The following is a 25,964-nucleotide window of genomic DNA, read 5'->3' on the forward strand; positions in this document are numbered from 1 at the left end:
AAGCTTGGCCCTCCTTGTGGCAAAATTGGGGATCTTTGCGCTAGCTGGACTACAGACTATGTATGTTTGCTAGTACGAGAATTAGATGACCTGGCATCATGAATACGCCCTGCTTCTGTTGTCCCATATTATGAAGCCTAATGGGACTTCAAGCAGCTTTTTTTCCATGGATTTATGTGCTCTGTAATTAGGGGGTGGCTTTATGATGTTAACTCAGACCTGCTAAGATGCTGACATGGTTGGAACAGTGCTAATATAGGCTTCACTGTGGTAGATACGAAACTAATCCAGGCTTCTGTGCTCAAATATCTTTTTTAAAAAATCTTTTTCCTTTTTGTTTTAACTGTACAAAATGGAGAGGGGCTAGTTAGAGACACTCCCTGGCTGTGCTAAGTTTGAAAAAGTGGACTGGCTTTGCAGAAGTGACCATTGGCAGGGAGGGGGCTCTGGAGCTCACCTGGGAGTGTGGGATGGTGTGTTGGTGAATATCAAGGAGAAGTTTGTAATGGAGCAGGAGGTTCTGGAGTAGGAGGCTACAGTGGCTGATGCACATAGTCAAAGAAGTGTGAAGTAAGGTCTTGTCGGAGGGAACTGCTGGTTTGTCTGACAACTTGAGGTCAACAGTGTGATGACTTTTTTTTTCTTTTTTTTTTTATACATATATATATATAGGACTTCATGAATTTTTACTCCTGTACTATGAAAAGTGACTGTCATCTTGTATCTGTGAGATCTGCTTTCAGTTGTGCATTGCAAAGATGGTTCAATGTTTCTGGGCAAAGGGTCTCCTCCCGAATACGGACCTATTCATCAGCACACAGCGTGTCTGACCAGGCTACATTGCCAGCAGCAAACAGCACTGCCGTGATGCTGCTACTGCTGTGAAAGGTGCCCTTGACTGGAGGTTTCCTGTTGCCCAGAGTGATAAAAGTGCCCAAACTGTTGTGTTTCACAAGGATTTCAGCTGTCTTGTGAGAGAAAGACACAGATCTGTAAAGTGGGAGTAGAGAGGAAATAGCTGAAGAACCAGAAGGAGAAGTCTTTAAAAAGGCAACAGCAGAGTTGTTTGGAGGAAAGAGAATCAATTGATGGGTGTGAGATGTAGATGTGGCTTGAGGGTTACTGCTGGGCGGGGAGATGGGAAGATATATGAGGAGCACAGATTTCCCTGATTCCTGTTTGGAGAGTCTCTCTGCAAAGCAGCCACCAAGGGACCAACGGCAAAGGTTAGCACCGTTGTCCTCAGTATACTTGAGACGGGTGTCGGGAGAAAAGTCGCATCCAAAACGATTTCTTTAAAATAAAGAAATGAGGGAGAGAGGGAGGGGAAGAGGACATCGGGGTTCCCCTGCCCACTTTCAATCTACCCCTACAGACTGGTGCTCAGTGCTTGTGTGGGAGTCAGGAGACTTGATTTCCAGGCCCTACTTTGATGAACATAAGCTCTCCCAGATCACCAGTGTGTCATGCTGGCACTAACATAGATATCCTTGACATTTGCAACAGGATTTCACAGATTGATGTGCAATTGCAGCTGTTCAACAAATGCTCACTCGTAAAACGGGTCATAGGCTGTAGATAATTTCCTTACAAGGATTTAACTTCATTACTAATTTATTTAAGCTGACACAGAGCTGTTCAAGGTGATGGCACAGTGAGAACAGTCTGACAGAGGACTTAATACTGCATGCTAGAGCACAGGCTAGAGCGAGCACATTTTCAGGAGATAGAAGAGAGGTGAAAAGAATGAGAAACGGGAATTGTCTTAAAACACATCAAGAGATAGAGAGAGGGAAAAGGGGACTGGAAAAATAATAATAAAATCAAGAGAGGATGAGGTCCAAGGGTATGTTTGGAAGAATCCCATGGACGCAGAGAGACGCTTTCCCACCCACCTGAATTTGCAGCTCTGCTGCACTGAACTGCTGCTCAACGCTGACTGACACACAGGTTTCTCCTCATACAACGTTGCTTTGAACATTTGCTTTTTAACACGCTCATGAATTCCTGACTCAGAGCAGGCATTAGCACGGTTATAACATCCGCTGTTACCTGGGGTCTGATTACACACTACCGAATCAACAGGCAAAGCATCTAACGATTCAGACAACACGCAAACGTAACCTGGGGGGACAAATCGGGAGAAACCAAATCCTGTTGCACTTGCAGGAAAGAACTATTAAGTAATTTGGTATAGAATTAATGGAAGTTCCTGCATTTATACGAGGATATGTTCTGCCTGAAAGCCAGATTTAGCATTGCCATATCCTCTGGCTAATACAAGATGCTTAAAAAGAAATTTCAGAGAGAGCACTATATTAATAACACTGCTCTGTGAGAGACCACTCCTATTCCTCAATAGCTACCGATTGGCTTAAATTTGATATATTCTTTTTTAGTTGCTTTATAAAGTTTTTTTTCTAGCTTTAACTTCTGGACGTTTCTGCTGTCCAACTAAATTTTGACGCTATTTTTGAAGATTATCCGTAGAGCCTGAATCTTATCTCTCAGAAATGCATGGGGACTAATTCCTATAACAAACATCAAGTTTGCTTCACACTAATTGTCTAGATATCTAATTTCTATCTCTTAGGGACAAATCTTCATTACCTTATAATTATATCTTTTTTGTTTGCTAACACAAGTGACACTGTGCAAATACGAAACCCTCATTGTACTCAAATGCAAGCTCATTAGCAATTTCCATTTCAAAGTATAATGAGATTCACGGGCACTAAAAGAACAGGTGCTGCACAACCATGAGCAGACAAAGAAACAAATCCTGCAAACTGAGATTTAGTGAATATTTCCCTTCCAAACATTTTTGTGACACTGGCTGCAGGTTCAGACTTTTATTTACAAATACTACTTTTACATCTAGTGGACACAATAATCCCTCATTTATTTCAAGTTACATGTTATTACTAGAATTTGTTTTACTTAGAACTGTTGAACCAGAGGTTCCCTGAATCATTGAACTGGAGGTTTTAATCCAGTTTGGATTCCCTTTATATGATCATTTAGATTCTTTATTAAATACCTATTTGTTATTACAGATTAACAATAATCTTAAACCGACATGTTTATTAGCTCTGCTTCATTTCCCCTCATTTTAATGTGGCAGATAACCACGAAGATTGAAGTGTTTTCATTTCTGCAGTACAAAGGGAGTGCAATCAGATATCAAGCGCTTTTCCTCATATCTTTGTGCTGAGCAGAGCAGAACACAAGTTAAGAGACCAAAGAAATAAGAAAGGAAAGTCCTTGAGTATTAATTTCCTCACCTCTGTTCAGTTCCAAAATCTAAAGATCATCCCTCAGTTTTAAGCACAGCATAAAACACTAGATCTAAAGAAATATTCCATGATAATATGAAAACTGTCAGTGTTGCTATTACACACTCAGTCAAATTGTTCCCACCATCACTTTTTAACTTTGCATTTATTTGTATGAGAATTCAATCAAGCATGTAACAAAAATATGCTGCATTTGCCACATTCCCACCGAGCATTAATTGCACAGTCAAATGGTTCCCTTCAAGCCCACCTGAAACTAGCAATAGTTGGAATAGCAAGTTAATCTGTTAATATCGATTTACCTGCTTTCTGTTGGTGGAGATGCTTATCTTCAGTGCCGATACAAAACTTGAGGCTATCGCTGGGTCCTCATAATCACTTAGTGAAAGACTTTGAGAGGACAGACTTGGTAATCTTGCTTTAAGGTGCTGTGAAAATTGTTATCCTAATCCCAACAGGAGCTAACTAGACGTAACACAATCATAAGCAAACAAAGTGCCTGTTGAATCCCTAACGGAGTGACTGTGCGGCCATTCAGGTTAGGAAAGGAAGGTACATTTGGCAGTTAATGACTTGAACTGACAAATAGAAAGGTTTTTTTCCCCCCTTCTTTTAAAGGGACGGGTCATCTTACTGCGATGATGCCAGCACCACCTTTGGTAGGGAGCTGTGGTAGGAGAGATTAAGCCTCTTAGAAAACACTTTGGTCAGCTTTAGGGTAGCAATTTAAACATCACTGAAAGAATGGAGAAGAAATCTGAAGTATATCTTAACTATAGAAAACTAGAAGGAACAAAATGGCAGATAATACAGAAAATTTTCTGGAATTATGGTTAAGTGATGACGAAGCTAGAGAGAGCTGCCCATAACAGTGACACAGGGTAATTTCAGTGATGCTGAGTGATGTTTAGCATTAGCTGAGAGATAATCACTATTTGAAGTAGTGGGTGAAATTCTGCTTCTGCATGTGCTACGAAAGGCAAAAGGTCCCTCTGAGATCAGTGGATTTAGACCCAAGACAGTTAAGAGCAGATAATTATCCGTTCACTAGTTTTACCATGGGCCACCACAAACCTCAAAGCGGGTTAACGCTGTCACTGCTGCGTTCAAAAGTTGTAGAGGGCAGGTGTACTTAAGCACTATCCGTCTTAATGAATCAAGCATGCCCAAGATTCGTCCTTGATGCTCCGGCCCACTTCATACCACGAAGCTGTCCCACCTTTCCGTACAGGATGGCTGTGTACAAACCACCTGTTGGGATGGTCCCAGGCTTCTCCCAGCTCCCACAACGTGCTTGGGAAAGGCGGTGGAGAGCACTGGCTGGCCTCAATCAGGGATAGTCCTACTGATATCATATTATGGACATTTGGGTTCCAGGGCCTGGGAACACTCTCCAGCACCATTTGAGTTATGTACATGATGAATGTTTGCCTGTCATTTCATTAGTTCTATTTTTTAAGGTGCATTTTCCCAGTCTTGCACCTTCACTGATTAAGGTAAAGAAAGCTGTGATATAACTCAAAGAGTGAAGAAACACTGCAATTGCTAAAGCACTTTGGCTTGCCAATGTGTCAAATGTGAAAAAAATCATTTTTCTGGTTTCAGAATAGTAGCGCAGTTATTGGGGGTTCTGATTTCTCACTGAAAACAGGTTTATGGGACCTTGTTCTTTATGTGGTTGGGCTATCTTTCTGTTTGTCCCTCACTTCTGTCTTTACCAAAAACTTCTGAGTTTGGTGGACAACCATTTAACAGAGGGATAACGTGTAAATTTGATGCTTACACATGTGCATACATGCACACTCACACACTCAATTTTATCCTTCTTTTATTTCACTTTCATGAAAAAATTTTATCCGTGGGGATGTTGCTGCATCTAAAATGATCTAATTCTTTGTGGAGTCATCCGAGTAATAAAAGACAGATTTTTGTTATTCACAAATTAACGGTGCAGCTTGAGGAACATGGAAACACCCTTTCTTTGACAAAACTTACCTTACTTTCACTGATTTAATTACCACTTACTCCAATGTCTCATCAACCAGAATGGGATGAAAGTCTTCTCTGTAATAGCTGACAGAAACATGTATAGTCAGGAAAATGTGTGCTCTGGGATCAGTTCCAACCGTTTGAAGTTTGTCTATGAAGATAATTTGACTTTCAGCAGGTTTTACTTCATGCTGTGTTTTATCCCTGGACTCTGTAATTTTAACTTTCCTCTGCTGCAGAGTGATGCTCAGGTGATCAGAGGAAGGGGCTTTGTTCAGCCCCAACTCTGAATCTTCGGGACAATGCTGCGTTCTCACTTGGAGCACCACTGAGCAAGCAGCTTTCTGAGGAGTAGAGTCTTTAAGTGCCTTCTTTTTCCTGTGTGTCTTTGTCTGGACAGCAATGACACCATAACTATCATCCCATAACAAGAGAAAAGCCCTCGTGTTTTGAGTATTCTCAGCGATACAACATGGATGTTAATCATACATATACTAGCAAGCAAATGCATTAATTTGCTGAAGGCTGTGCAGGACAGGTCTGTTACTAATGCACACATTTAGAAGTAGGAGAGCAGACCGTGAGGTTTGAAGTTCTGTGAAGAAAGGACAAAGAAAAGTCTGAATATCAGTGCAGAGAACAAGGAGTGTGGAAGAAACGCACTGCTTCTGTCTCATGGCTTTTTTTCTTATACAATTTAAACACATCCTGCTATGTAGCAGTTGCAATGTGTATGAGACTTCAATTGCTCCGGCAACATCTTCGAGTGACCCGAGCCAGAGTGAGCAACCAGCATCTCCTTCTACCCCTCTCTGCTCCCAGTCCGTCCTCAGAGACTTCTGCCACTGCCACCACTCGGTGGGGACTTTAACCACCTCTGCCCTGAGAGGTGAGCTGCAGGACATGGACTCCTCTAGGGAAAATCTTGCAAGTCTACTTATCTTCCATGCCTCATATGGCAATATATATCTATATCTATATATACAAATATTGCATCAGATGGGAATGTGGAATAGAGAATGAAGCATTGTTAAAAAAAAAAAAAAAACACAATATGATAAAAGCTTCCCTGGAAACACCTTTGAGCAGTTGTTTCATAAACTTTATTTAGAAAAGTAGCAACTGCGCAAATTATACTTTTTCCTAAAAAATCCTAATTATTCTTCATCAATTCTCCTTTATCCACTCTGCCATTACAAATTTTACAGGATATTTAATTAATTCTATTTAGAAATGTACTAGCTCTGTAAAGTTCCTTTTTATCTGAAATTACATTTCAAAGAGTATGTTAGTATTACTTTCAAAATTATATTTTATTTATATTTGCATAATTTCCATTAGGGACAATTCTCTAAATGTTTTCCCCTTCTTTTAGAATAATTTTAAAAAATCATCTCTTAAAGGGATATATAATATATATATAATATATATATATATAATATATATATATATAATATATATATTAACATTAATTATTACTGTTCTTAATCTTCTTTCCTATTTATTTAAAATTGAAAATACATCCTATTCTTTATTGTTCTTGAATCTTTCTCGTTAAGATTTTGCTAAGATTGGGACTAACCGCACGAAACCTCCTGAAAATAATGAGCATGGAACTCATGAAACAGCCATACAATTTTAATGCTTCCAGTAAGAATGTTTTATATATTTATTTGCCTAAAGTCACGAAAAATTCTTTGTTTTTTAAGGTGTCTGACATTCTAAAATGTTCATGAATCCAGGTACTTTCTTAAGAAAGGAAGGAAAAGGAGGGATACACTGAGAACCTCCACTTCTGATGCTGTTACTTATGCCATAGGCATCAATAGCATCAATATTTACCTTTCCTAAACTATTAAAAGATCTTGGCCTTGCTCTGCTCAGGTGGAGAACAATTTTACACACCAACATCAGGCTTATAGACATAGGCAGAACCTGCAGGCGCAGAAAGCTCCCTGGATTTAAGCAGGGCTCTGCCTGAGGATGGTTATCATATCTTGTTCTCAATTCATAATTTGCATCTTAAAAGACCAGGACCAGCAACATAGTAAAACCCAGTGATTTGGCATGCTTAGGTATTTGGGTGAAGGTCAAATTTTAATGCAATCTGTTTCAGTTCAGGTGAACAAAAGATGAATGGGTTACCTATTGCGACCGTGAAGCACTCATGTGGAGGGTGCTGCTGTGGCTGCCTGCTTTTCTTTGCAACAGGGTTCTGCTGCGTAGTTTGCTGCTCCGTTCAAACTGAGGCCTTCACTACTATGGTAACTAAGCAACGTTAATGCGTGCTAGTGTTGTATATAAAAGGATGCAAATGCATTCAAAGGTCCTTTGTACTTTCCTTGCAAGAGACACAGGGACTAAAGAAAATGTTAGTACTGTATGTAGTCTTTAGAGCTTCAAGGAAAACTGAATCCAAGAATTTCAAAAATTCCATGCTGTGGTACACTAATTTTTTAAAAATGTTGTTGATCTTTGTAAAATTTGCTGGAACTTATTTGTAAGAGCCAGATTCTAATCCTACTTAAATTGCTTGGATGCTGTATTATTTTAGGATTATTTTGAATAATTTCTGATTTACAGTGATATAGAAGTAGAATCAGAACCTGGCATCTAATTGCTGCTGCATTTCACGTTTTGAGCAGAGCTGGTTGCCTGATGGCAATCATGAAGTAGGAGCCACAGGGTATATTGTAGAATTTTCTCACTAGATCCAAGTATGTTTGGAAATAGGTTGAGCTTCATGTGCTCTCTTTCTGTCTCTTGCAGGACAATTACCATCCAGCTTCCTCTCTAAAAGAGTTGAATGTTATTCACCTCATCTCGTGCAGCTATCTGAAAGAGATGCTTTAGTCTAGGTTGGTCATCGTGAACTGTGCAGTTAGAGATGGGCACTATCTTGGAGCATGGCTGAGTCAGCTGTATTAGGATGTGCTGAGTCTATTGATCCTATTGATTTTCCTTCATTCATTATAGAAGGATATAACTAGAACAGAAACCAGTATCTTACACTATATATTAAACTGTTACATGACTACAGGAGTGGATGCTGTCTACCTTGACTTCAGCAAGGTTTTCAACATCGTCTCCCATAGCATCCTCATAGGCAAGTTCAGGAAGCACAGGCTAGATGAGTGGACAGTGAGGTGGATTGAGAACTGGCTGAAAGGCAGAGCTCAGAGGGTTGTGCTCAGTGGTGCAGAGTCTAGTTGGAGGCCTGTGGCTAGTGGAGTTCCCCAGGGCTCAGTACTGGCTCCCATCAATGACCTGGATGAGGGGACAGAGTGCCTCCTCAGCAAGTTGGCGGATAGTACAAAGCTGGGAGGAGTGGCTGATACACCTGAGGGCTGTGCTGCCCTTCAGAGACCTGGACAGACTGGAGAGCTGGGCGGAGAAGAACCTCCTGAAGTTCAACAAGGGCAAGTGCGGAGTACTCCACCAGGAGAGGAATAACCCCACACACCACTACAGGCTGGGTGCTGACCTTCTGGAAAGCAGCTCTGCAGAGAAGCACCTGGGAGTCCTGGTGGACAGCAAGTTAATCATGAGCCAGTTAGAATACGCAGGTGGAGATGTGAGGCCAAGACCATACAGAAATGCAGCAGCAGGACCAAGGCAAGAATTCATGAAACTGAACTCCCAACCTAATACTGTAGCCCACCATTAAATTCCCTGCAAAGCATATTCAGATCAGCTCTGTGCACGGCCTAAAGGCAATTATATCCTTTCTATATTTCACATGCAATTTCATCATTTTATTTTAGCAGATTAATATCTCTTATTGGAATGTATTCTTCCCTAGTTTCATTCTCCCATATACTTATCATCAAAAAAATAGAAATTACATGGCCACCAAACCAAAGGTGTCACAGATAATGGGATTTGCCATGCTTTACATTATAATGTTACAAGTTGTAGAAGGAAGGAAAGCAGGGTAAAACCTACTATTCTCTTGGCAGGGGGACATGTGACCCTGTGTTCCTCAAATGTCTCTGAATATATCATGATTTAAATGAAAAGAAATTCCTCTGCATCATAATTGAAATTTCTATTTATTAATAAGTGGTGCAGTTTTTAAAGACAGAACATAAAAAATCAGTTAAGAAGTATTGTTTGCATAATATACTGAAATAAACATATTAAAGTTGTTCAAATATTGGACAGTGCCAGAATATAAATTACACATACAGTTTAAAAATTACAATAAATAATATTATAAAGAGCACTAAAGGCCACTTGTATAAAAGTTGTGTTCCCTTGTCAGCCAGAATCTGAAAAGCATCTTTGTAGCATGGAGAAAATTTCAGTGAGCAAGGCACAAATACTAGTAATAATAAGATGCCATAACTAGAAAACAAAATGCAATTGGCTATGTAACCTTCAGTCTTAGCATATTCTTGAAGATGGAAATAGGATCTCACTTCCACTATTATGCTTTGCTTAACTTCAGAGAGAAGCTACTAAAAGCTTATTTGGGAAAGATCAAATCCTACAGCCTAAATAATCAGAAGCAATAATGATATCCAGAGCCTTCATTTCTTGAGATGCCCACCTAAAGACACTTGAAAATGACCCCTTTTTCTTCACTACCTCTGAGAGTGGAGCAGAACACCCAAGTTCAGTTGGGCTTCTGAAAAAAAAGATGATTACCACTCCAAATTAATGCACTGCTATGGAAAATTTCAGTCTGCAGCTCTTGAGCTTCTAAAGCTTAGCAGAGAGGGCCATGGTGTGTAGGGAATCAAGATTCAGCTCTTCCTCATGTGCTTTACAATACACAGGACAAATTCAGTTCTTGCATAAATGGATGTGACACCCTTGCAACAGCTGAGCTCTCAGTGAGGCTGCTTTTGCTCCGTCGTCTGCATTTTCTGATTTAGTTGGGTTCTGATCCTGCGAACTGATTTGATCATGTTGCTCGCCTGAAGTCAGCAGCCCCTCTACACACAGATTCAGGTGGGAACCAGTTTGTGATGTTGCTGGACCAGAATTTGAAGCACAAAAAATTGAAACTATTTCCACTCAGAACCTTAAAAATGCAGCAGTTTCAGATTAGAACAGAGCAAATATAACCAAAGCCAATTTAGAGACATATCCTATCAGCCTCATCATATCATAGAATCACTGAATCACAGAATCAGTAAGGTTCGAAGGGACCTCTGGAGATCATCTAGTCGAACCTCCCCGCTCAGCAGGGTCACTTAGAGCATGGTGGACAGGTTTGCATCCAGGTGAGCCTTGAAGATCTCCACAGAAGGAGACTCCACAGCCTCTCTGGGCAACCTGTGCCAGGGCTCCGTCACTCTCACAGGGAAGAAATTCCCCCGCACGTTCAGGCAGAACTTCCTGTGCTTCCATTTCTGCCCATTGCCTCTTGTCCTGTCACACGGGACAACTGAAAAGAGTTTGTCCCCGTCCCCTTGACACCCTCCCTTCAGGTACTTGTACACATTGATCAGATCCCCCCTCAGGCTTCTCTTCCCCAGGCTGAAGAGGCCCAGCTCTCACAGCTGTTCCTCAGAGGGCAGATGCTCCAGCCCTCTCATCATCTTTGTAGCCCTTTGCTGGACTCTCTCCAGTAGCTCCATGTCCCTCTTGTCCTGGGGAGCCCAGAACAGGACACAGGACTCGAGACGAGGCCTCCCCAGGGCTGAGGAGAGGGGCAGGATCACCTCCCTCCACCTGCTGGCAACACTCTTCCCAATGCAGCCCAGGAGACCATTGGCCTTCCTGGCCACAAGGGCACATGTTTAACTCTGTTTTATTTTGACAAGAACCATATTAGTTCAGTACAGGAAAAAAGCCAAGGCAAGGACAATAGTCATCATTTGACTTGATTTTTCTTAAAGAAGCAGCTCTGGTAGTGGAGTATAAGTAACATTTTCTATAACTGCATGCTCTTGTTTGACATTCACTTCTTCATTAATAAAATTTTCTTGGTTTGAACCTAAGGGAAGGAAATTTGAATGATAATAATGCTACAAAAAAGGAGCATGATGTAAACACAAATTCACCTTTTCAAAGGCTTATAGGTGTGCTTTATTTGTTACTGACAGAAAAATCAATATAAAAATGTAGATAAAAAAAATTTGTCCAAATCAGTGCTGTCTTTCACAAAGAAATTCATAAATAAAGGCAGATTAGGACCTAATCTTGCTCTCAGAGCATCAATATGAGAAGATTTGTTACTGACTTCAAGGACAGCAGAGGGAAGACTCACACTTGCTAGTTACAAAAAAAAAAAAAAAAAAAAAAAAAAAAAAAAAAAAAGGCCTGAAATGTATTCTTGATTACCCATAGGAGTTAAGAGTCAACAAAGAGTGTATTCCAACAGTTAATTATCTTTAAGATTAATTATATATAAAAAAAAGAGTCAATGTCAGTTTGCATACCAGAAAGGTCTGACCCCGTCAACATTGCTAGCAGTTAAACTGAAATGTCATACTCTATCAGAAGATGGGATACATCTAATTCGTTCCCACTACGAAGAATACAATTGACTCAGATGCCTCTCTCAGTTGAAACTGAATAATTGTTTTCTTGTACATGATGAACCTATCCCACAAAACAGTTCCTGACCCTTTAAATGTTGCCTCAGTACAGGGTCAAGAATTACAGATACTTTATTGCATTTTGCAGTTCCTAGGAATACAAACTTGTAGTGAAGAATACACTCAGCTACATTTTGAAGGAGACTCAAATTCCCAAATATTTCTCCTTGCATACACAAATGAAGCCCGTGGTTGCCTAAACATGAGTGATGTGCCCACTCAGCCACCACGTATGCCACAACTCTAACTCTGAAGCACACACACAAATGCTTGACTCCCACCCAGTGCTGGGATGCCAGTGCAGTCTCTCTGGACAAATGTCTGGAGGACATGCGGGAGATTTGACCATACAGCCAAGCTCCTCAGTGGATACAAAGCTGGGTAGTAGATTAGCTGACTTGAGGCATCAGTGACTGATCTGATCCCAAACGGCATACTCTGATCTGTTCAGCAAGCACATAGGCCAATAAATCTTAAGGTGTTTAGTTACCTACCTGCTTCCTAAAGTCTGAAAGAAATAAAAGAGCTGGGCCATGGAAGGTAAGAGTGGGAATAATCTAATTAACATTAGCCTAAAATAGATCAAGCTCCCACTCCTACATGATGGTGAATGAAACACTTGCACTGTGCATCCATTTTAGACCTTTATCATCAGGCAGGATGAGCTGCCCATCGCAGACGTCCTTCTCTCTTTAGACCAGATGCCTACTGTTTCAATGATTAGGGTTGGAGGACTTTAACACCACCCTTAAGCTACTGCATTTAATTGTATATCTAGTCCCAAGGGTCATAATTTAAACCTGGGCTATCCAAAGATGCTCTCGTATAAGAGAGGTTGAGGTGTTGGTTCGGTCTTCTAGGAAAAAAAGGGAAGAAACTAAAAGTTTGGCTATGCCCTTACATAGGACAGACAAAGATAATTAAGGTATAAACTGTTTTTCTGGATCCTTTAAATTACAGTGCTAGTATCTGCTGTTTTCTGATGTCTGTAACCTGTGGGGTAATTGTGTGGGGCAAATACAATAATTCTGATGCCCTTATCTCAGCCTACTCAGGCAGTGCCCCAACTTCCATTGTGGTTCCTTGGCTGAAGACTGAATAAACATTCAAGGATTTAGGGCCAAATGCACCCTTCCCCCACTTTCCCTCCCACCTAAAAAAAGCCACAAAGGTGCTCAAAGGGCAGTAAACCACAGCTCTGCTGCTGTGTGGTCTTAGAGACACCTAAGACCCCCAGTAGGTCCATTTCAGTGACCAGCAAACTTGTTAACACCTACTGAGAACACTGCTTTCAGCATCAGGGCTATTACTTACTTTTTGTCAAGAAAGAAGTTGTAGTGGCAGATTTGTCCTTTTTATTATTACCCAAATATCTGAAGCACTTGTCAAGCAGATTGGACATGAGGCAGGAGAGCAGGTGTCTTGCCCATGGTTCCTGTTTTGCTCCAGTTTACCATGAGCACCATCTCTACAAAGGCATAAGTTTTAGGTTATGGGTATATATACCCATAACCTAAAATTATTAGCCTCCCTGTGGGGCCAGGGCACTCTACTTTCAAGGCCAAAAATCCCTTCCAGTTCACATCATGGATTTCTCTCCTATGAAACCTGGGCACGGTGAGGGTTGAAAGCCAATGCACACCCTAGACTCAGTTTGAATTCGAGTCTGATGAAGTTAGGGCACACATCCCAGGCCTGTTCTCTGGGTCTCACCTTCCTGGAGACCCTCAGTCTTGAGGGTAGACTTACCTACAGTACTCAGATAGGAGGTACTTGGGAGAGGTGTAGAGTCTCAGGCACGCCTGTCGATTTGCGATTTACGCTGGCCGGTGGAGGCAGCTTGCTGATTGCCATTAGCTCTGCTCTTAGGCAGGAAGCTCTCCCTGTTCCCTGCATGTGGTGTCTGATGACCTGGCTCAGGCTTCCGGACTGCACTCAGGAGCCTGCCAACTAAAAGTTAAATGTCTCTGCAACAAACTATTTCACCCTTGCATCCTCCACTAATTTTGCCCTCAGTCTCTTCTTTTCAGAGCAGACAGGCTTCAATTCTTTCAGGACTATTGTAGAGTTATGTTATTATTTTAACGCTATTAAACATATACAGAATCTATAAGGTGGCATTCCTGTTCTAACTAGCAGAGAAGTTCTTATTTCTTTTCATATATCATCTGGAAACATTATTCTGGCCAAGAGCAATGCTAAGTCTTCAGTGGTACAATATTACAGCCTACAGTTAGGCTCTTCTGAAATGTTTTGACAGATGTTCGTTGCCAACACAGAAAGCAGAACTGATGCACACTCTATTTTTAATCCAGACCATGTAGGAGATACTGAATTCTGAGTAAATGACTCTTCTGAAGGGAGTAATGACTAGTTTCACTGCAAAAATGTATCTTAGATAACATAAACATGACAATAAGCTAATCAGACCCTCCTCGACCATCTTGCTAGGGCTCTTCCCCAAAGTTCCCAGAGAGCGTCTAGCGCATCAGGCCTTTCTGAGCTCACCACCAGTTCCTTTTAGGAAGAGGTAGACCTTACCTGGCCAGTTAGCATGTTAGGCAGTATTTCATGCTGTGGCTGCAGATACCTGACCCTATGTTTCCAGGTAAGTCAGTGCCTACAACAAATGTTAACTTTAGGACAGCTACCAAGTGCACACGCTGTAGCCAGCAAATGCTGCTTTCTCTAGACTGCATTCTATGTGCAGGTGAAGACTTGCTTAGATTTTGTCTTGGAATGAACACACTTTTATAATGACTTGATTTGTGGATTTTCAGCCAGAATTCATATTGAGAAAAGCTTTTCTTAATATAACCTCGGAAGCGAGGGATTGGAAACCACAACTAAAGAGCTGGAGAGGGAAGTGCGCAGGGAACTGTGTGGCTTAGCCACAGTCAGAGACAGTCACAATCAAATTTCTCAGATCACGCTCTGTTCTCAGCTGCCTCAATTTTTGATTGCTCAGACCCGGATAGCATTTTTAAAAGGGTCAAAAAACTGAAATTAGTGAATGGCAGATTCCTGACATATAAAGAAAATGAACCAGGCTTTTCTTGATACACTTATATTCGATTTCAGAGTAGATAGAGCAGTGTTAAAATCTCGTATAGGGCTTTTTCATTCAATTTTCACATGAGGGTTAAATCTTGAGTTGTCACTGTCGTGTGTTACTATAATAGAACTGCCGCAGGTGCAATGTAGATACTTCCAAGAATCACTGACAGCAAGACAATTTTTTGCAACTTGCCAAATTATAATGAACTGCACCTCTGTCAGCTATTCTTGTTCTCTTTCCATTTGGACCTGAAACTGCACCAAACACAGACTATCTTTCAGCTATTCTGTCAATTAAGTAATTACTGGCATTGTATTTCATGTTATCACTGTTGCTGACCTCAGAACAGAGCAGCTTTATGGACTCAGCCCAGTCTTCAAAAGGGGAAATTAGTATGCCTTATTGACCCAAGGTACCAAAGCAATTTGTTCTCCCTGAAGATCTGGCCCAGAAGAGTGAATCATTATTTTAGCTAAAGAAGCAGATGAAGTCTTTCAGTAAGAATATCCTAACCTTTCAGATGGCTCTTTGAGTTTAAAATAAACAAAAAAGGTGAAAGTGATGCCTCTGGAACAGAACAGAAGCTCCCTGGAGGGAATTATTGTCATGAGATGTCAAAGACAATGAAGAATCAACAGACGTAAAGTTTACTTTAGTGGGCCAGACTCAACAAGGTACCTTCCACTGAAGGCCTCTGTCCAGGCCTGTGCATGCCCAGTTACAGATACACACTGGAAGTCCAGTGAGCTATGTTTCTTCCTTGTGCTCAGTTGTACAGCTGCAGTATAATCAAGCAGGCACTACAGAAAGTTCATTTTCTAATGGCTTCCACTGACCAAATCCTCATATATTTGTTGTCCATGCTCTAACCATGGTGGTACAGTCTTTGCACGCATGGAGTGACAGGGGTAGACTCAAGCATCGTGTCAGAGAACAGCAGCCTCCCCACTAGCAGCTGGGCTCCATGGCTGCACCTCAGATTGATGGGTTGGGAGTGGGAGCCCTCCCACGGACTGTGGGTATCTCCACATGCCTACATCCAAGCAAATCACCCTCTGCTCCCTTTGTAGTCAGTAGCAAGCTGGTCATTGTAGACAATGGAGTTAAATGTGTGAATAATCTCATTGTAAAGCAAAAGTGTGCTTTGGTTCAGTTAATTTGTACCCTCTGTTCATCGACTGAACTAATTAGTTTTCTGCCAGCTGTAATGAGTGCATAGCCATTTAGCTTAACATTAAATGGACACTTCTTGGACACCTAGAGTGAGATCTGATGAAACCTGCCTGTGATATTTGGTCAGGTCAGTTTCACTAGCTGTATAGATAGCACATTCCTATTACAGGGATGAGATCTTGGCTTCATTTCTTCCCTATGACCAGTTGGCTAGATTATTTCCCTACATTCCCTCAAAACAAATGGCAATTCTCACGCAAGATATTTGGTTGACACTTGGAGAGCAAACTTATCCCTCTGTTGCTCAGGGACAGATTTCATGAGCATGGAATTTATTTATTTGTACATTGACGTTAAAGATGGCACACGTACATAGATTTGGATCAGGCCATTTCCAAGTAAGCCAGACCCTGGCAGCATCCTGCGTCGTGTAACTCCCAGTGAATAGAATCGTAATACTTTGCACATCTGAGGAGCTCAAAGCGCTTGGCAAATATTAGTGAATTGAGCCTCATGACTTCCTTGTGAGGTAGGGAAGTATAACTCCCAATTTACAGGTTGGGAAACTGAGGCACAGCTAAATTATGCAGCTTACTTGACATCACATAACTCAGTAAAAGAGCTGGGAGTAGAAACTTGGAGTTCCCTACACTGGACAATCTTCTTTAGAATAGAAATATAGTTGGGCCCCAGAAGAAACAAATGAGCTTAGCAAAAGATTTTCTACAGAATAGCATTGTAATCACACTTTTAGCAATTTCATAACCACTAGTGGAGCTTTTCAAAGTAGTTTAGGGGATTTAGATTTATATTTTGCAGTAAAGTAATACCCAAGACTAATTCCAATAGGTAGCTTTGATCATTTTTAAATTCTGCATGTGAGTTCATATGAGAAAAAATTTAGTTCACAAAATCATTTCAACAAGGTCATTTACTCTGACTCAGCTTTTTCCCTGCTTAGAATGTAGGATGCTCTTGGTTAATTTGGATAGAAATTGATTTTCTTTTTTACATTTGAAAATGGATCCAGATCCATAGAAGGATATTGCTCCTGAAACTATTTTGACTTTGCTGCTCTGTTTACAGAAAGTAGCAAGGACCACCATATCTTGTCTATTACCAATCCACCATTATTATATTGAAGAGTATCAGTTAGATATGTATCATAGAAGAAATCAGCTGTACCATTTATATAGGGTAAAGTCATGCAAACCATGCTCAAAACTAAGCTCCTTAGTTTTGGTAGCATGAAAAAAACTGCATTAGTAAATTGTATGAAATGGTGCAGAATGACTACCACTAATATCACATGCATCTTATGCAGCCGTTGGTGTTTTGAACTAGTAAGCTTTGGGTGTAGAGTAAGTGGGATATACAAAGTATGCTTACATTACATGGAGAAGTCAGCCAGTGACTGCCCCCACACACACTTTTAAACTGGCTTATTTGAAGGGGTCCATATTGAGTCTGAAATCCCATCCCCTGTTGAAGACAAAGGCATGGAGCCACTTGGTGTAAAAGGATCGGTGTCTGTGTCCGTTTCACCCTCTGCTAGGTAGCGTTTCTCTCTCATCCATGCTGATCCCCCATTTGGGCCAAAAGGGAAGTCATCTCTGTCTTGGGAGATACTGAAGCCGCTTGGGGAACGCTCAAGTTCCTCATGGTTGACAGAGAGAAGGGATAACGGAGTATCGCTGTCTCTTGTAAAGCTCCTCCTCTGCCTTGGAGACATCTTATCTGAGTAAGGGCTCTGGAGGCCTCCTTGGGAGTGGTAGCTAACCTGGGAGTCCATTAATGTAAATATAGGCAAAACTGTTGGTCTTTCTGCATACGAAGTTGTGGAAGGTGTGGCTTGCAGTTTGCCAGAGTTTTGCCCACCTATTGATAAAGGTTGTGAACGAGTTGTATGACCATGTGCTGAGAAACCATAAGGACTGACTTTGTTGACTGGAACCTGTTGGAAGTTATGAGGAGTTTCATGAGTACACTGCTCAGTGTATTTATATATTATTGTTCTTAACTCAGAATATTTGTTTTCTTCTCTCTTCTCCTTTGCAGGAGAAACAGTATCTTTCAATGGACTTATCTCAGCAACTTGTATTTGCAGCTGCTCCATATGATGCATATGCATATCAACAAGAAAATCCAGTTTCTTCCCCATGTCATTAACCTGAAAAATACCGATTTCATTATAATGTCTCAAGTAAGTTATTCAATAAAAAAAATCAATGCTTTCATAGATGCACTGCCCAGAATGATGTGCTGCCATTGCTGCTGGTCACAAGGGCTCCTACAGGATCATTATGACTTTCCCTTGGAAGCTGGACTGCAGTAGATGCCAGTTGATCCTCCAACTGCCTCAGGTTAAGAAGCCCAATTCCTATAAACTATGCCCAAAATTCCTGACATTGCTGGATATATGGCAGTTTAGGATCCAATGGGAGTCTACAACATTATGACCAAAGTTATGATAACATAGTGCAGATAGTTGTTACCAAAGGACAACAGGTGGAATTGCCTGTGCATACTGACCTACCATCTTCTCTCTTAACAGTCCCTCTGTGTCAGAATTAAACATCACAACTGATTTCCTTGCTCTTTTTGGTAACTATTTGTGCCTGAATGATTCCATCCGTGAAAGGAATTGAGGTCAGTCTATGTTATTTGCCTCCATCTTATTTACTTATGCATTTAGCATTGAGAGTGACTTGACTGGTTGGACAATAGCTTGGGATGCATAAAGGGGGCTCAAAAATACCTGAGGAGGGAATACTTTTGAGTGCCAGACTCTGCAAAAGACAGTGATGTGCTCTCAGTAAAGTATCAGTTATGATGAGCATGAGTTTAAGGAAGTGAAAAAATCACATGTAAACATGACTTTTAGGGTCTTCCCACCACACACAATATTACTCCAACAAGTTTCAAAAAGCATAATAGCACTGCATGGAAAATTAATGACATTTTTTTAATGATCATTAATACAATGTCTGTGTGCTTCTTGATCACTTAAGAGTACCAATCTGCCTGGGTTAAATAAAGAATCACACTGAATTTTTGTTAGCTTTATCTTTTATACTGGTTTGGTGCCGGCTGATGAACCTTACTGTATCTGGTTCAGCACAAAGTTAGATGCATGGACATACAATATCTGACTCAGTTTGAAACTGATAGTAGAAAGTAAACTTTTGTTTTTTCAATCAAATTTGAATGAGTTTACATCAGAACAGAACCTGGCATGTCATTGCAGTGTTTTGGATATGGTGTAGGGAGTCATAATGTTAGATTTCTGTACACTCAACATAAATGCCTCAGTTTATCAGGAAATCGCATACCTGTCGTTCAACTTTGACAAATTTGCCCATCATACTTTGGTCTTCAGTATCTGCTGTAGATGCTTTGGCTACATACGGATCATTTCTACAAAGAATTAAAAACTCTATTAGTGTCTCTGTTTTCCTTTTATTATAAGGAGAAATATACGTAAGAAACCAGAATTTACACCTTGGTGCAAAATTAATATAGGACATTAATATAGGGAGTCTATTCTAAGACAAGACTGGACTTAATATTTACCAGATGAGCAGAATAAATAAAAAACCCACACTCTATGTAATTCTAAAACATCTAAAATCTGAAAAAAAAAAATCTAAAAATCTAAAAAAATTACTCATTTTAAATTTAACATTCTGTGTTCAAATCTAACGTAAAGTAACTAAGATGAAGTAGGAGCAAATGAAAAAATCCAAACTGAAGTGAAATTAGGCTCAGACCTGGTGGAATGATGTCAAGCTTGTGAAAAATTTTGAGACAGCCCAGTGAGACTACAGCTGGACATATGTTTTGTAATTCCTTCAAATTAGTGTCTTTCAGATTAGTATCTTAATGCTATGTGCAGAGGCTAGAAAATCCATTTCTTTAGCATATGATCCTAATATGACATAGAACAGATGTACCCCAAACCCTTCATTTTGACAGGTCTAATTCATCCCCTCTCTTTCTGAAAGAATGAAAAATTCATAGCTGCAGATGTATCTTACTGAAGCAGAAACTGTAGCTAAAATACTTCACGTTTTGTACATTGGGTTATCACTAACATGGGTTTATGCAAATTTTACAATCTGCTGCTTTTCCAAAGTGATCACTGCCTCTTCCATATAGAGAGAACTCTGTTTTCATATTTAAGATTTTTCACTGGGTAGGATAAGCCAAATAGTACCCGCTTAATACATTTTCTGCAAGGTTAGATTTGTTCTGAGCAACAGTAATAGTTTTAGAGGCAGATTGTTGATTGTTTTGTACCTATGGTTCTTTAGAGGTACTTAATGTCAGACTTATAGTTGCAAGTAAGGGAAAAAAATGTCATTACTGAAGTCTTGCTACTAGGAATGCAGCAATAACATGCCGCCAGTTTCACACCCAGAAACCTGTCATTGCAATTTATTTTGAGTAATTCTCACCAATCATTGATTTTAAAACAATATCATTAAAACTCAGTGCTTGCCTTTTTGAGCAGGGTATAATGAAATGTTTTTTTTCTTTTTTTTTCAGTTCAGGAGATAACTGGTTTACCTTGTTGGTGATTTATATTGAGTCTTTAATTTTCAGTAGTTGGATGTTCAGAAATTCAGCGTATCAGTAATCAAATGTACTTATTTCATATATGATCAGATTTGCAAACCACAGAGAAGTTGAGATAGACAATTAAGACACCATTACATTTAAAATTTCTATCACAGATTGTTCTTAGGTAAGCTAGTGTCATTTTGGTTCAACATTTACATACATGTAACTAGTAGAAACATATCCTTTTATCTGATATCATTACTATAACAGTATACTGGCTGGATGTACGAAATACTTGTTTAGAGGTATGAATGAACGTTTTAGTTTTGTTTTGGTCTGTGCAAAATACTAAGTAGAATAATTTCACCTGGGAGACTGTTGTGAAGGGTAAGAAAAAGCTCCTCCCTTTTGGGATTTCTTATGCTTGGGAGTAGATGGAGGTCCAGGTGTAAAAATCATATCTACTCTGAAAAAAAGAAAAGAGTAGAATGTGATGCAGGTGTTTAAGGTCATCGCTAAATGCTAACAGAGAACAGAAACTGTTACTCACCTCTGAAGTAAACAACAGCAAAAATTCAAAAAGCATGTTTAGGTTTTGCTAATATACAGAGGGTCATGATATGTTTGTTCTAGTCTAGGTCCACTATCACTGCGTTGGATGAGTATAGTGATCTAAGCAGCCCCTGTTTTTAAACTTTGACATTTGAAATGCAGGACTATTTCCTGCGAATGAACTTATATTAGTGGAATGATTGTCAAAAGATCTCAACAACAGCTGCTCCTAACAGTGTCAGGAGGGACCATCAGATTTTGTGCTGGATAATGATGATCAGGATTTAGCCCAAGGTTGCAATTTCAGATACTCTCTTAATAACTCAGTGACTTTCTAGCAGTTATTGTACTTAATTATCATTAACATTTCTGTTATTATTGATTATTAGCTTAGTTTAAAACAATGTAACTGCACATGAAATTTCACAAGGAATCCTATTTGACTTTTTTTTTTATTTGGAACAAAAATTGTAAATAATGTTTGGGAGGCTCTAGTGTATTTAATTAAGTATATTTAATTCTTTTACTAAATCCCTATCTTCTTTCATTTGGCATATCCACCTGCCTAGGTGCAGGCAAGCCTCTGTTCATTCGGCTCACATACCAGTCTGACCAGATATCAGCCAGCTCTAGTCCACAAAATGGATAATTGTATTAGGAGACCATCTATACAGATACATTGCATGGCTTCGTATTGCCCCATGGAGTTTTGAAAATGGAGTTTAAAAAAGCTCAAGGCAAGACTCATAAAGCTACTTAGACACTTTCTAGGCACCCAAGCACTGCAATCAGCCAACATCTCTTCTAACTCCTTTGGCATCCCATTATCCTTAGGCACAACGAGCAGGACTTACCTCCCTAACTTTGTCCTATTACAGTCAGTGGAGACCTAGTCAACACAGTGAGGAGTGTTTGGGGGAAACTAGAGGAATTCCATGACCAAAGACACCTGCTTTAAGATGGGCTGAACTGTACCATAAATGCAATTAATTATGCTTACTAGGGCTCCATTAACTATAAGAGGAACCTAGCACATCTTGCTCAGATGTAGAAACCTATGTTGTAGACATCCACATTTACATATTACATTAATTCATTCAGCTAGATCCCTGATGGTACTATGCTTTTACTTCAAAAATGTGTAAGAATGCCTTTGTTGTATGTGAGCAAAATGTTTTGTGGTTCCTCCACTGGCAACAAATCTTAATACCCCCGCACTGCAGTGGTGCACTGGGGCTGTGCTGGGACTCTTTCTCTGACTCATCCAGGCTACACCTTCACCGCACAAAGCACTATCATAAATAAAGTTTGAGACAGGTCTAACAGGCTGGGCACCTTCACTGCTTCCACGACTCAAGTGAGTATCAGCGTGGTGCTGTGCTACCCAAAATCCGAAGGGTTGCCTTCCCAGAGCCATGTTACCCAATATGGACACAACCCTAGACACAGGTTTCTAACATCAGGAGCCCTCCTCAGCTTCCTGAGCTCAGAGAATATATAGATATAGAGCCTGAGAATAGAAAAGTGATATTAAATAATGAGGCCAGCTTTTCTAGAGCAAAAAGAGTGAAGCTGGAACAGAACGCGCTGTACACTTGAAATAGAGATAACCCAGCACATGGAAAACACTTTGAAATAAGAAACTATCAAGTCCAAAGGAAGGAGCTGAGGAGTCTTGCAAAACCAAGGTAAATTTGGTCCAAACATGCAACAAGAGTTGCACTCACTCAGCCCACTCTTGACAGAAATCAAGGGCATGTCTGCATGGCATTTTGCAGGTCAGAGCGATGGGAGGGTCAAATTTGGATACTGCTGTGATGAGGCTGAGCTAAGGTAATTGCACAAATGCCAAAGCTCATGCACATCCCTGCTAACCCAGGAGGACTTACTAGCTCAAGGTAGCTCTGGGCATGAGCAGCAGAAGTCTATTCTGCCTGGAGGGTAGACAAGCCTCCAAAGCACGCCGGGATGAGCTGAGTCTTTGAGGAAACCGTTAGGTGGCCAGATTAAACCTCAAAAGTCCCAAAGTCCTGAAATTATTATTTTTGTTCTTCTTTTTTTTTTCCATATAGAGCCATTGGCACTTGGACAAAGGGACTGTGAAACCTTTATTCTGAAGTGGTGGCAGTTATTGTCCTTTTTGCTCCCTTTTGCACTTATATCACGTGACTTGCCAGGGCACAGAGAACCCAGCTTGAAGAACAGCTCCATGCAACGAATCCACTGCTTTTATTTATCGTCTGTAGAAAGGGGAAGGTAAGAGGGCAACTTGACCATAATCAAATAATGATTCAATGGCCAGGGAAATTCCCACTATTTCTGATTCCCATTCCCTTGCTCTAATTACGAGCCAGTGCTCTCTTCTGCAGTTACCCCAGCTCGCAGCTTGCTTACCTTCCCTCTTTGGGAAAAATGATTTCTGATGAATTGGCTACGCTGTGCAAAGGCATAGAAAGGCTTCTGAGTGGACTTATATGTAAATATTTTACCTGTTTCCTAGAGGGCTCTTACCTTGCCTGAAGGTATTTTATTCTGGACAGCATATCAAGATGCCCTGCTGAGTATTGCTCTATCACATCCTTTACATCGTAAGGCCTCAAGGTCTCCTTGAATTTTTTTTTATAGAGACGAAACTGTAGTATTCTGCATAATAAACAGAATAATTACTAACGCCTTATATCAGCTCCATCGTGGTCATTTGTAACTTTATAGAACAACTGAAAAATATTCTAGATGTTTGGAAATCAAATACGTTATCTCAATACAAGGTAATAAATTACAAGCAGTGAATCTGTAACATCATCCCCTTTTTAAAATACATAAAATTTGATTTTTCATAATTGAGAGGCTATTTTTTTCTCCAAAAATTGTTCACACCTCATATCACTTTCTCAGCACTACCATCCCAACTGGAAGTGATTCAAAGCTACAAATTATGATGTGAGATTTGATTTTGAACAACAAATACTGGAGATTTTAAAGCCGAAAGTAAGGTTTGGCCTACTATAAAACTAATTTATAGCATACATGCCAAACTATTTCAGCCTGGTTTTCATTTTGCACGTGGGGAAAGTTTTGAACATAGCAAATGTTAATTACTCAGCTTTGTGGAAGTTAATAAATCAACACTTCAGGTCATGGAGGCAAAGAAAAGTGTCCTTGAAAAAAAAGCAAAATAGCATTAATAATAGATCCTACTAACTAATAATAGAGTTCTCATAATAAGGTTCAGTGCAGGGGAGAGCACTTGAAAGCTGTTTTGCTTCCTCTTGCATCCTTTTTTTTTTTATATATATTAGCTCACATGATTGTATATTGGTGGGTGAAACAAACAGACAAAAAATGTATGTAAAGAATGAAAATCATTTTATGCTTTTGTAAGTGTCCTAGGGTTGGGATATGAGGATTTGATTCATTTTCTTATTGTTTAGGTTGTGCTTTTGCTATGGACTGTTAAAGTTCTGACCTCTCTTTTCATGTTATAAGTTGTTTCTTTTTTAACCTTTTAAAATATATAGACACATTAATTTTGTAAAGATAATTCTTGTATCCTTTTTACAGGTTTTCTGCTATTTAACTCTGCTGCTCATAAGGCTTTCAGTGTGTTCAAGATTTCAAAATTTTACCTATGCCAATTCTTGCCAAACTCTGTGTGGTAACAATACAACTGTATTAAAAAAAAAGCGAAGAAAAAGGAATCATACTGTTAACAATTTCAGTTCAAATTTCAGTTCAAATGACTCCTTGAGCATGATCCTGAAAACTGATGAAGAGGTTTTATCTGAAAAAATTACTTCATGTTAACATTCAGTGGCTGGGTAAACTACAGAAAGAAACAAAACCAAAACAAACAAACACACACACACACACACACAAAAAAAAAAACTAGCTTGGCTCATGATTGAATTCACAGGGAAATTACATGAATCAATTCGATGTGCACAAGATGTGCAAGAGGATGTTTTGCAGAAGTAATGATGACCCGTCTTGCGGAGGCCAGGCTGCAAAATGGGGCAGATGTAGATTCTATGTTGGAAACCGAGTAGGTATTGGGAAGAGAGGAAGGTGAGATTTACAGAGAGAGTGGGGGGAAGAGAGCATTAGTGAGCAACGGAGCAAAGCTGCTGGGTCATAGCTTTAAGCATGCTTGGGAAAACCTGGAAATTTTAACAAGAGGTTCTCCTGAACCCAACTGGACAAGAATTAGTAGAAAACCCTTCTTTTATTTTACTTTATTTGTAAGCATCACTCAGACAACTTAGTCTTGGATTATTGATCAAAAGGATGAAATGAAAAACACCAGACATCATACTTGTGCAGGATATTATATTATGTATTATCCAATAGCTTATGCAATAAGGTACTGGATCAAACCAGTCCCCAGTTATGGGTCCGTGAACTGCGAACTCTACTGAGGGCAAAATGGGCTTACAGATAATTACATGTTGTGGAATAAAGACTATCTACACAGCATTTTCCTTTCTCGGACATTGCCCAGTTAGTGCAAAGTCAGTTTATGCTGGAGGGTAAAATACAGTCGTAGCTTTCATATTTTCAGTTTTAAACCACAAAGTAACTTATTGCTATGATAGTGCAGCCATTAACAAAAAAAGCTCAAAAGGCCCTTTCCAAAGTCATTACTCTAATTCAGATCTTGAAAAGTTATCTTCTGTGGTAACATAAGGTTTAATCTGTGATACCAGGAATTAAAAATGTTGTTATAGACAGAAGCAACCCAGTCCTAAATGAGGAGGAGGGCGGGTTGGTCGAGAAGCCTTGCAG

At 39.9% G+C, this 25,964-nt stretch overlaps 1 protein-coding gene across 1 annotated transcript in view; it reads right to left on the reverse strand.

Annotated features, from left to right (window-relative positions):
- Positions 1-17,026: 17,026 nt before the first annotated feature.
- Positions 17,027-25,964, reverse strand: part of KCNQ3 (potassium voltage-gated channel subfamily Q member 3) — a 197,423-nt gene continuing 188,485 nt past the window's right edge. Inside the window, exons 12-15 of the mRNA XM_062568426.1 lie at positions 23,694-23,825; positions 20,998-21,096; positions 19,400-19,484; positions 17,027-18,237 (exon numbers count right to left, since the gene is read on the reverse strand). Coding sequence (XP_062424410.1) covers positions 17,500-18,237; positions 19,400-19,484; positions 20,998-21,096; positions 23,694-23,825 — 1,054 coding nt within the window. The 3' untranslated portion in view covers positions 17,027-17,499. The remainder of the gene's footprint in view (positions 18,238-19,399; positions 19,485-20,997; positions 21,097-23,693; positions 23,826-25,964) is intronic.

Source organism: Rhea pennata, chromosome 2 (assembly GCF_028389875.1).
Source record: "Rhea pennata isolate bPtePen1 chromosome 2, bPtePen1.pri, whole genome shotgun sequence".
In the NCBI taxonomy this organism is placed as follows: domain Eukaryota; kingdom Metazoa; phylum Chordata; class Aves; order Rheiformes; family Rheidae; genus Rhea; species Rhea pennata.